The 12,136-nt window shown below is 41.2% G+C and overlaps 1 protein-coding gene and 1 non-coding gene across 8 annotated transcripts in view; both read right to left on the minus strand.

Annotated features, from left to right (window-relative positions):
- Nucleotides 1-4,543: 4,543 nt before the first annotated feature.
- Nucleotides 4,544-4,732, minus strand: LOC115506587. Its single transcript, XR_003966439.1, has one exon. It is a non-coding gene; the product is annotated as a U2 spliceosomal RNA (small nuclear RNA).
- A 3,886-nt stretch (nt 4,733-8,618) lies between these two features.
- ESRP1 (epithelial splicing regulatory protein 1) overlaps nt 8,619-12,136 on the minus strand; it is a 65,785-nt gene continuing 62,267 nt past the window's right edge. For all 7 annotated transcript variants that reach the window (XM_030304316.1, XM_032591923.1, XM_030304312.2 and 4 more), the window contains one exon: nt 8,619-10,149. Coding sequence is in view for 3 of the 7 variants with exons in the window: in XM_032591923.1 (XP_032447814.1) it covers nt 10,129-10,149 (21 nt within the window). In the remaining 4 variants the exon portion in view is untranslated. The remainder of the gene's footprint in view (nt 10,150-12,136) is intronic.

Below are 12,136 nucleotides of genomic sequence, written 5' to 3' on the forward strand. Positions count from 1 at the left end.
ATAAACATTAAAAAAAGTTTTTTTAAAAGGGAATCAGGGTTACACTCTCAGTTGCTCCTCACTTGTTTCTCACAGAGGCCTCACTTATTCCTCATTGTTTGAAGCTGTGCTTTCACGCCTCCTGAATACATTTTCTCTTTTGTCACTCATTGTAAGGATTTGCTGTCTTCCTCTTCCACTGATCAGGAGGGGCTACAATCATACAAACCAACAGAGTCAAACTGTGAACGCTATAGTCCTCCCAAGGGGGATACATTAAACAATCTATATTACATTTAAATATTTTTTGTGGCACCTGGGTGGCTCAGTAGGTTCAGCATCCGACTTTCAATTTCAGCACAGTTCATGATCTCAGGGTTGTGGGATTGAGCCCTGTGTCGAGTCCTGTGTTGAGCCCTACATCAGGCCCTGTGCTGACCACAGAACCTGCTTGGGATTCTCTCTTTCCCTCTGCCCCTCTCCCACACTCATGTGCATACTCTTGCTCTCCCGAAAATAAAATAAGTAAATAAATAGATATTTTTTAAACTTTATTTATTTTGAGAGAGAGAGAGAGAGGGAATAAGTAGGGGAGGGGCAGAGGGAGAGAGAATCCCAAGCAAGCATTGCACTGTCAGCGCAGAACCCTAGGTGGAGCTCCAACTCACAAACCATGAGATCATGGCCTGAGCTGGAACCAACAGCTGGCTGCCTAACTGACTGAGCCTCCCAGGTGCTCCAAAGTAAGTAAATATTTTTTAACTAGATATCTTAGGACATTTTCTAAACTTCAGTTTTTTCTAGTGTTAAAACTCTAGAAAGAGATTTTTGACCAAATTGGTCATATGAAAGAATACTCCTAAATTAAAGCAAAACATTATTGGCATTTAGTGGTCTATTACTGAGATTTTCCCAGCAAACTTCTGTTTTAGTAGACACAGTTTGCTGACTTTGTACCAGGATCCATTCCTCTTTTCTTTCAGATAGTATGCTCTCTAAATATTTGTGAAATTGAATTGAATTATATATTAAAGGCGCCAGATAAAATGCAGAACACTTTTGTATAACTATGCCTCATGTATTATTTGGGCCATATTTAATAAAAATTATCTATTTATTTGAAATTCCCATTTAATTATCTGATTTTTTTTTTATTCAGTTTGACTTGGTGTTTTGTTTCCACTAATTCCAGTAGCCCTATTTACACGGATTGAGACGGCCCCATTTGAAGCCATCTAGCATTGACTGCTTTCAGGCCTCTGGGAACGTGTAATTAACAGATTAAATTCTTTCTTATGATAGAGGGGAGGCAGTTAGATAGCAGGTGGACTCTGAGTACCTCAATTGAACTAATTCAGAAAAAAAAAAAAATCTGTCATTTCTAAAGCCCCAGCACATGAAGTTGCTCTGCTGTTTTGCCATCCTGGCTCAGGCCAGACCTGGATGGGCCTAGTCCAGTCCTGGAGCTACCACTGAACTACTTCTCAAACAGCCAGTGCAGATGATTTACCAGGCATCTCAAGACCTGCTCTGCTGGGCACTAATCACACTTCCAAATTATACGTATCTTAAATCGAAAAGAGCACAATGATTTTGTGGGGGAAACTGCTTCTCTTCAAAATTATGACTTAGCAACATAACAATTCATGTGTAATAGAGAAATTGCCAAAACATTTATTTATTTATTTGTTAAATGTTTGCTTATTTTGGAGTGAGAGAGACAGAGACAGAGCATGAGTGGGGGAGGGGCAAAGAGAGAGGGAGACATAGAATCCGAAGTAGGCTCCAGGCTCTGAGCTGTCAGCACAGAGCCCGATGCGGGGTTCATTGAACTCACCAGAACCGTGAGATCATGAACTGAGCTGAAGTCGGACGCTTAACCAACTGAGCCACCGAAGTGACCCTATATTTTCAAGTACCGTGAAGAAATCAATTATGACATGATTTAAATACAAATATATTTTTAAAATCCTATTGGAATCCTGAATAAACACTCTGGCTGAGAATAGGACTCTGAAGATCCAGTAGCACTATATGTCCAGTAGATGGCAGAAGCAGCCGAAAACGTCATGTTTAGGTAAATTTTAAACAAAACTGTCACTTTGGATGTGTACTTTGGATGTGTACAATGTACAAAGTGACTCTGAATTTGTACTTCAAAATAAAAAGCGTACCATTAATAACTGCATTAATACTGACATTTAAACATTTTTAATGGTGCTAAAGAAAAACAATTTTTACTGTTTTGCAACATTTTATTTTTTTAAATGTTTACTTATTTTTTTGAGAGAGAGAGAGTGTGTGTGTGTGTGTGTGTGTGTGTGAACAGGGGACGGGCAGAGGGAGGGGAGACAGAGGATCCAAAGCAGGCTCCATGCTGACAGCAGAGAGCCTGACACAGTACTTGAACCCACAAACTGTGGGGACTGAGCCACCAGGTGCCGCTGTTTAGCAACACTTCAGCTGTATAGAATTACTTTTTTAAAAAAAGAATCACATTAGTTTTCCTCTTTAGGAATGAACATAAACTTTTTCATTCAACAGTTATTGTGTACATATTTCAAAACTGGCTAGTCACTAACGATACACTGGGAAGACACACACTGCCTCGATGAAAGTTACAATTTAGGCAGTTGATCTCAGTGAATCAGAAAAGACCTCCCTGAGAAAAATATTTCTGAGTAGCAGTTAGTGAAAAGAGGAATAACAGAGGGGGGGAAAAAGGGTATTTCAGACAAAACCCACAAAAAGCTAGAAAAAACAACAAAATGTAGCACACGAGGGGAAGAGTGCCCTGAAAAAAAAGGCTCAAGAAGCAGCAGGAGGCATCCCATGCAATACCATGCACTCATACATGTGTCGATTTTTTCCAATAGCAAATGGGAACATTTAATCAAAAGATTTTAACGGGGCACCTGGATGGCTCGGTTGGTTTTTTCTTGGTTAAAGACTCTGGGTTTTGGCTCAGGTCATGGTCTCATGGTTTGTGAGTTCGAGCCCCGTGTTGGGCTCCACGCTGTCAGTGTGGAGCCTGCTTGGAATTTTCTCTCTTTCCCTCTGTCTCTGCTGCTCCCCTGCTCATGCCCTCTCTCTCTCTCTTAAAATAAATAAATAAACTTAAAAAATTATTTATTAAAAAAAGATTTTAGGAATATATAATCATTGTGTGTTATCACACACATACAAAAAATAAAGATGCCAGGAGGAACGTGTTGGAGGCGACGGATGTTTGTGACATCAGTTGTGGTGAGTGTGTACTTAATTCCAAACTCATCCAAGTTGTGTACATTAAATATGTACAGCTCTTGTATCTCAATCATACCTCAATAAGTGCTTTTCTAAGGAACATGTAATCAGATCTGTCTTTATTTATTTTTAATGTTTATTTTTGAGAGATAGAGCATGAGAGGGGGAGGGGCAGAGATAGAGGGACACACAGAATGTGAAGCAGGCTCCAGGCTCTGAGCTGTCAGCACAGAGCCCGATGCCGGGCTCAAACTCACAAAGAGAGATCATGACCTGAGCTGAAGTTGAACACTTAACTGACTGAGCCATGCAGGTGCCCCAGATCTGTGTTAATTTAAAAGGTGTTTTTTTTTTTTTTTTTAAACATTCTGCCAAGAGAGGAAAGCAGAATTTGATGCAAGGACTCCAGTATTGAGGCAAAAACACGTGAAAGAGGAAGTTAAAGAATGACTTTTTCTTTTTAATGTTTATTTATTTTTGAGACAGAGAGAGACAGAGCATGAACGGGGGAGGGTCAGAGAGAGGGAGACACAGAATCTGAAACAGGCTCCAGGCTCTGAGCTGTCAGCACAGAGCCCGACGCGGGGCTCGAACTCACGGACCGCGAGATCATGACCTGAGCCGAAGTAGGACGCTTACCCGATTGAGCCACCCAGGCACCCCAAGAATGACTTTTTTTTTTTTTTTTTTTTTTTTTTTTTTTTAAATTTTTTTTTTCAATGTTTATTTATTTTTGGGACAGAGAGAGACAGAGCATGAACGGGGGAGGGGCAGAGAGAGAGGGAGACACAGAATCGGAAACAGGCTCCAGGCTCCGAGCCATCAGCCCAGAGCCTGACGCGGGGCTCGAACCCACGGACCGCGAGATCGTGACCTGGCTGAAGTCGGACGCTTAACCGACTGCGCCACCCAGGCGCCCCAAGAATGACTTTCTTAACTTTAACATTTGGTGGTACGCTGCACGGCTTCCTGAAGTAAAAAGAATACAAGGAGTATAACCAGAATGCAAGAGTACAAGCAGGTTTTTGGTCATAGATAAGTTCTATTTTAAGCATGTTGAATTTGAATTGCCAGGGAGATGTCCAAATGGAAATGTCCATTATAGTGTTGAGTATAGAAGTCTGTGGCAGACCTGTGTGTGTGGAAGAAAATGAGTTTGCTCAGAGAATGAATGGATGGAAAAGGTAGCTGAGGAAGGAACCATGAAAAACACCTCCAGGTAGGGAAGGATGAATCACAAGGGAGGCCGGAAGCAGAGCAAGCCAAGAATTTCACATTGATTTTCTTTTTTTTTTTTTTTTCCCTACTGTTGTCCCTGAGGTGGTGCACCGTTCCTGGAAGTACTGCATAGCAAGTCGATGGGTGGAGTGGACGGAGCCAGCTCTTATTCCATCTCCCACTCCAAAAACCCATTTAATATATGGTCCTCCGATATAGGACATGCCAGATATTAAACTGATAAGAACAGATACTACATTCGATCTTAGCCAAAAGGCTGAGAAGCAATTCATATTTTTTTTTAATTTTTTTTCAACGTTTATTTATTTTTGGGACAGAGAGAGACAGAGCATGAACGGGCGAGGGGCAGAGAGAGAGGGAGACACAGAATCAGAAACAGGCTCCAGGCTCCGAGCCATCAGCCCAGAGCCCGACGCGGGGCTCGAACTCACGGACCGCGAGATCGTGACCTGGCTGAAGTCGGACGCTTAACCGACTGCGCCACCCAGGCGCCCCACAATTCATATTTTTTAAACATTATTTAAGTAGTCTCCTCCACATCCAACGTGGCACTCAAACTCACAACTCTGAAATCAAGAGTTGCATGCTCCACTGACTGAGCCAGCCAGGAACTCCTACATTGATGTTTTTTAATTTTTAAAAAATTTTTTGTTTTTTACTTGAAATTTTTTTTTAATGTTTATTTTTGAGACAGAGAGAGACAGAGCATGAACAGGGGGAGGGTCAGAGAGAGAGGGAGACACAGAATCTGAAACAGGCTCCAGGCTCTGAGCTGTCGGCACAGAGCTGGACGCGGGGCTCGAACTCACGGACCACGAGACCATGACCTGAGCCAAAGTCAGACGCTTAACCGACTGAGCCATGCAGGCGTCCCTGTTTTTATTTTAGAGAGGGGAGGACATGTGAGGAGGGGAGGGAGGGCAGAAGAAAGAGAGAGAGAGAGGGAAATCTCAAGCAAGCTCCATGCTCAGCAAGGAGCCCAATGCAGGGCTCAATCCCAACCCTGGGATCATGACCTGCGCTGACATCAAGAGTTGGACACTCAACCGACTGAGCCACTCAGACGCCACTACATTGATTTTTTTTTAATGTGTTGTTTCTGGTGTTTAATTCTTTTTTTTTTTTAATGCTTATTTATTTTTGAGTAAGAGAAAGCATGAATGGGGAAAGGGCAGGGAGAGAGGGAGAGAGAATCCCAAGCAGGCTCTGCACTGCCAGCGCAGAGCTGGATGCGGGACTTGAACTCACAAACCGCGAGATCATGACCTGAGCCAAAACCAAGAGTAGGACACTTACCTGACTGAGCCACCCAGGTGCCCCTTAATTCTTTTTATTTTTTATGTTTGTTTATTTTTGAGAGAGAGAGTGTGTGTGAGCAGGACAGGGGCAGAGAAAGAAGGGGTAAAGTATCCAAAGTGGGCTCCGCTCGGACAGTAGCGAGTCCCATGTGGGGTTCAAACTCACAAACTGTGAGATCATGATCTGAGCCACAGTCAGGTGCTCAACTGACTAGGCCTCCCAGGTGCCTCAGTATTTAATTCTACTATCATACAGGTTTCAGTTATAAAACACTAGTTCAAACTCAAGTGTGCAACCAGCAGCTTTGTTACCGTTTACATTCACTTTTAGAACAGCAACAATAGGCAGCTACGAATTCAGCTGCTGAATTAATGCATTGCTGGCAATAAAATAAAAAGGCAGACCAAAGGGGGTAAAAAGGTGGACCAAAGGAACATTACGAAGCCCTACTTTGTGACACTGTAAACAATGAACTGTGTTTGTGCAGTGCTAGGAAAAAGAGCCAAAGTGGATAAAAGAGCAACTATGGGAGTAGTAACCCTATCAACCAGTCTCCAAATTTCACTTTATTTTCCAGATCCCTTCCTTTACTTTCTGTGCAACCATGAAGTTTTTTTACTTAACCTATGCTTCAATTTCCTAGTCTATTAATAATAGTTGTACCTACTATAATAGGTTATTGTGAAGATTCATTTAACCAATATAATGCTTATTATCATTAACAAAATGTGTTCTCAGTGATTGTTTTGTTGTAGTTTATGGTATACTCTTCCAATATAATGAGTCCTAGCTTGGTTTTTGGCTTTAAATATCCCTCCACATTCCACATAATGGAATTGTGCTGAACCACATTGAAATAAAGACAAAAGTCAGGTCTAAGCTTGGGCAAGTCAAGTAGTTTGCTTCTGAACCTTTTTTCCTTAGGTTCACGCCTTGGGATCTTGGCTTTCATGAATTTGCTCAATACAAAGGAAGCAGTAAAAATGAAAAAAACAGTTTTCTCCCTATGGCACCCATTTAGTGGTCTTACTTGCGAATTTCATCCCGGTGGCCTTCTGGTCTTGAGTGTAGATCATCTCCTGCCTAGTCTGTTTCCTTGTATTAGCACATAGACTATAACATGAATAGATCATAGATTAGATCCAACCTTGAACCAAAGACATCCATAAACAGATGTCTTCAGTTCAGTTCCAGTCTTCTACTCTTTTCATCAAGAACAGCACCTCCTACAGTGGCTCAATTTAAAAAAAAATATTTAATGTTTGTTTTTGAGAGAGAGACAAAGTGGGAGTGGGGAAGGGGCAGAGTGAGAGAGGGCGCAGGCCGGGGCAGGCTCCAGGCTCCGAGCTGTCAGCACAGAGACGGACAGGGAGCTCGAACTCACAAGCTGTGAGATCATGACCTGAACCAAAGTCGGATGCTTAATTGACTGAGCCACACAGGCATCCCCAGAGATACATTTTAAACTTGACCCAAAACATTTGTTTCAAAATAATACAACGGGGGAAAAAAGGAAAGAGATATAAAGCAAGATGGGCCTGGAGTTCATAATTGTTGAAGCTGGCTAAAGGGTACAAAGTGTACCCTTTACTTTTGCAGGTTACCCACCCCTTCCAACCACCGCTGGGGAAAGCAGGGAAAGGAATAGAAATTGTGTAATCAACTATGATCTTAAAAGATGAACCTTTAAGGTATTTTATATATTCTGGTCCTCTTTGCCCTCATCTTGTCTTCCTTCCCTTACTGTTCGACATCCTATTTTTCTTTTCTGCCATGCGAACAGCAGCTACACGTGGGACAATTTCAAGGAGGTAAACAGACAAATGAGTTCAGCACAGGCAACTTTGTTTTTGAAGGCAGGGAATAGACTGGGCAATGTCAAATGCCTGCCAGAGATCATGAACATGGGTCAGAATCTCAGCTTGTCTAGAGAACTCTACCACCTCCTTACAGATGATGCCAGACACACCCAAAGGTGAAGTACAAACCTGAAAGCAACAGCTCCATTTTTGTAAATGATATTGGCAAGGACTGGGACTTTCCCACGTGAACTAAACTTCATTCGGTGAATGCTTAATAAGGGCTAATTGAGTGAATAGAAATGTGCTAAACAGAGGGAAATAGAGGCATACTTCCTGTCCACGAGGTTATAACCTAAATTCAGAACTGATACACTTGTGCTCTGTTAACAAGATTATATATGTCAAGTGATACTGACAATATATACAACTCTGAAGTAGTACCACTCAGGAAAGACTTGAAGAATGGATAGAATTTGATTTGAAGGGGTGCCCCGGTGGCTCAGTCAATTGAGTAAGAGTCTCCAATTTCGGCCCAGGTCATGATCTCACGATTCTTATGAGATGGAGCCCCGAGATGGGCTCTGCGCTGATAGCAAGGATCCTGCTTGAGATTCTCTCTTCCCCTCCTCTGCTCTCACGTGTGCACACACATGCTCTCAAACGTTAAAAAAATTTTTTTTAACGTTTATTTTTGAAGGAGAGAGAGAGAGAGAGGAAGTGAGAGTGTGAGTGGGGGAGGGGTAGAGAGAGAGAGGGAGACACAGAATCCGGAGCGGGCTCCAGGCTCTAAGTGGTCAGCACAGTGCATGACACAGGGCTTGAACTCACTAACTGTGAGATCATGACACCTGAGCCAAAGTCGGAGGCTTAACCTCCTGAGCCATCCAGGTGCCCCTAAACACTTTTTTTTAATGTTTATTTATTTAGAGAGAGAGAGTGCGAGCAAATCCTTATAGCAAACTTAGGGAAAAACCTTACCACCTCAGGAAAAGATGGCTTACCCACACCCTTTCCATGACCCTAACCGTTTCAGTAATAAAAAAGAACACACACTTTGAGATTAAACAGGCATGTTTTATTATCAAATGTAACAATTCTATGAAAACTCTCAGTAGTATTGTAGTTAAGTATTACTATCTTTAAGGCTTTCAGAGCTTTGGGCAGACAGCATCTTAAGGCATCAAGTATAAACAACTCTTTTTCTGATCCTAAGTGCCAGTTGTCACCAGTTTTCACACAAAAAGGTTTTTTGTTTTTTCTTTTTTCCTACTGCAGTTAAAGGGCCATTGCTGGTCAAGTGAAGAGGGAAGGTTTGGCTCTCCATTCAAGGTGTTAATCAAAGTAATGCAAAGTAAATAAAAAATAGCAGCCACATAAATCTGCATGGCATTGCATCCAAGCCAAGGACAATAGGAGGAACTTAAAGACACATGTGCACTTACTTAATCAAATCCTATTTTCCTCTTTGGAGTTCCATGAGGCAGCAGTACTAGCTAGCTAGTGTCTAATATTGCACTTTTGTAGCATACACACAGCTAAACACATAGTGCTAAACGCTGACAGCATCAGTAACTGCTCTAACCGCTTCAGTGTTTACCTCTCAGTCCAGCATGCTGACTCTAATCCTATGCTTTTAAAAGTTTTAATTATTTGACAGTTAAGGCATTAGAGAGAAAGGTTTAAGGCTATATCTTAATATATACAAGCATTCACTTCAGTTAGTATATTGCTTTCTAGAATACACTGTTCAAATATTCTCATTTTGCGATATTAAAAACTATGGAATATCTCTTATTAAAGTCCAAACCATCAGTAATGGGAAAAGTACAATATAAAATAATACATTTGAAGCCACAATGTTCAGTTACAGTTTAAACTAGAAATTACTAGCTACACATAGCTGCTTCATTTTTGGTTTTGCATTTTGGCCCCTAGTTCATTATTTACAACTGGTACCTGCTGAGAAAAAAGATGCAACTTTTAAGCCATGTATGTTTTGCAGTGGGTGTACAATATCTTCTAATTTATCCCAAGGTGTTTTAAAAATCATTTTCATTCGTTTTTAACTGTAAGACACCATGATGGCCAAGATAGTGGGAGAATAGTTTTATTTCTTAAGTTTGTGACTCAAGTATTCCAAGATCTTATTCTTGAATTACTTAGTTAAGAGGGCACACTCGTGCAGAAGATAGGGAGATGGAGATAGAAAAATGGAAACACACAAATGAAGCTTCCACAACAGAGTTCCTGATGGAGACGGTAGACACTAGTATTTTTTGTCCAAGACTTAAAACTTAGGAAACACCTATGATGCCATGTTAGCTGGAAGTATTAGAGTCACTCAATTTCCAATTCACATTTTAAATGCCTATTTGCAATCAGCAAGGAGCCAGGCATGCTGCTTGCTAGAAGGATTTGGCTTCATTGGCTCAAATTTTTTCCTCTACCAAAAGATAGGGCACAGGCCCACTGTCCAATCACGTTTGCTGAAAATACTGCAGCCTGAGTGTAGACAAACTTCCCCTGAAGTTGCTAGAAGTTGATATATCTGACGGTTTCGGGATCACCATACATCTTTCAAACACTGAAAAAAACAACACAAGACAATAAAAGGAAATATTACAGTCTCTAAATTTTCAATTATTGGCAGCTATAATAAAACGATTTCAAATTACAAAAGGCCCCCCCCCAAAAAAAAGCCTTAAGGGAGTCCACAATTTTATTTTACACATAGTTGGGATTCTTTTTTTCTTTTTAATGTTTTATTTATTTTTGAGACAGAGACAGAGCATGAGCAGAGGAGGGGCAGAGAGAAAGGGAGACACAGAATCTGAAGCCGTTATTTTACACATAGTTGGAATTTCTATAGCAAGTTCTCAAGGAGCAGTGTTGGCAGATGAAATTTACGTGGTAACTGTCATTCCCACAGCTCCCTCCCTTGTGTTACCATTGTGGTACCTTGTGGTACCCTTGTGGTACCTTGTGTTGATGTGTATGTTTGCACCTCCATACTTTACTCAGCTCCTTTGTGGAGTGACTATTTCACAATGTCTATACATACAGACATTCCTCAGTCTGGGTCCTCAAGTTACAACAGCGTTTTTTTGTTTTGTTGTGTTTTTAATTTTTATTTGGAAGAGAGAGAGAGAGAGAGAGAGAGAGAGAGCGCGCGCGCACACACATGCAAGCTGGGGAGAGGGACACAGGGAGAGAGAGAGAAACCACAAGAAGACTCTATGCTCAGCACAGAGCCTGACATGGGGCTCGAGCCCATGACCCTGGGATCACAACCTGAGCTGAAATCAAGAGCTCAACTGACTGAGCCACTCAGGCACCCCATCATAGCAATTCTTCTGATATTAAGAGGCTTGATGCCATTATTAAAACCATTAAGACAATTTTTGAAAATTAAATCTAGTATAAGAAATTTCAAATATGAAACAAAAATATTTGAGTCAATAAGAAGCAATGAGGCATGACATTATAGGAAACATCAACTCTTTCAGTGAACAGTTGATAGACAACCTTTATGTGAATTCATTCATCTGCACAACCATCCTATAAAGATTACCATGCTATCCCCATCATACAGATGGAGAAACGGAGGCACAGAGCAATTAAAGTAGTCATCGGCAGGTCCAGAATTTGAACACAAATTGGTTCCGTTATGGTATTTCACTTATACACCACACAAAAACATACATACATACATACATTCATTCATTGTGTGAGAGAGAGAGATAGGCGGAGAGAGGGGGAGAGAGAGAAAAGAAAGCAGGCTGTGCACCATCAGCACAGAGCCCGACGCGGGACTCGAATTCACGAGCTGCAAGATCATGACCTGAGTGAAATCAAGAGTTGGTTGCCCGACTGACCGAGCCACCCAGATGCCCCACCACACAAAAACTTTAAAGTGAAAACTTTTGGCATTGTGCATGCTTTCACAAGTAGATGAGAAACTGGACTGCAGATAGACATAAAAATGGTTCTTCAGAGTTCAGATCTGTTCATATGGCCAGTTTGAAATCATGGTCAAGGTTAGATTTGCTTTAATAATAGACTCTAAAATTGATACAAATTTAGAATCAGGTATTTATAAAACAGGGAAATACTTGTTAGAAATCATTCTTAAAATGTGGTTTACAAAGTGACTCTAATTTAGTACTTAGTGTAAAACACAGGACATGCAAGTTTCCCCTTGGTTACTAAGTACAAACAAAATCTCTATCAATGATCTACCAACATAATTGTCCAAGATCTACTATATTCTTCTTTTGGCAATAGCATCTGAATTGTCCTTAAATAACTGACTGTCCCATAACCTAATCTTAAGCCCATAATGAAGCAACTTTACAACTGAGCCCAATAAGTGACACAGACATGGCCAATCAGAGCCCTGCATGTTCCTGGCCACAGTGCTTTCTGAAATGGACCTACGCCAGGCCAAATAACCTCAATTCCTGGCCTGCTTCTGGATTTAAGATGGAAGGATGTAAGCCAAGAGTTGCTGGAGGTACCCTACAGAGACAGTTTGGAAAGAGCAAGCCCTTGGATCCAGTCAAGTCAGTCAA

This window comes from Lynx canadensis, chromosome F2, assembly GCF_007474595.2.
Source record: "Lynx canadensis isolate LIC74 chromosome F2, mLynCan4.pri.v2, whole genome shotgun sequence".
Taxonomy (NCBI): Eukaryota; Metazoa; Chordata; class Mammalia; order Carnivora; family Felidae; genus Lynx; species Lynx canadensis.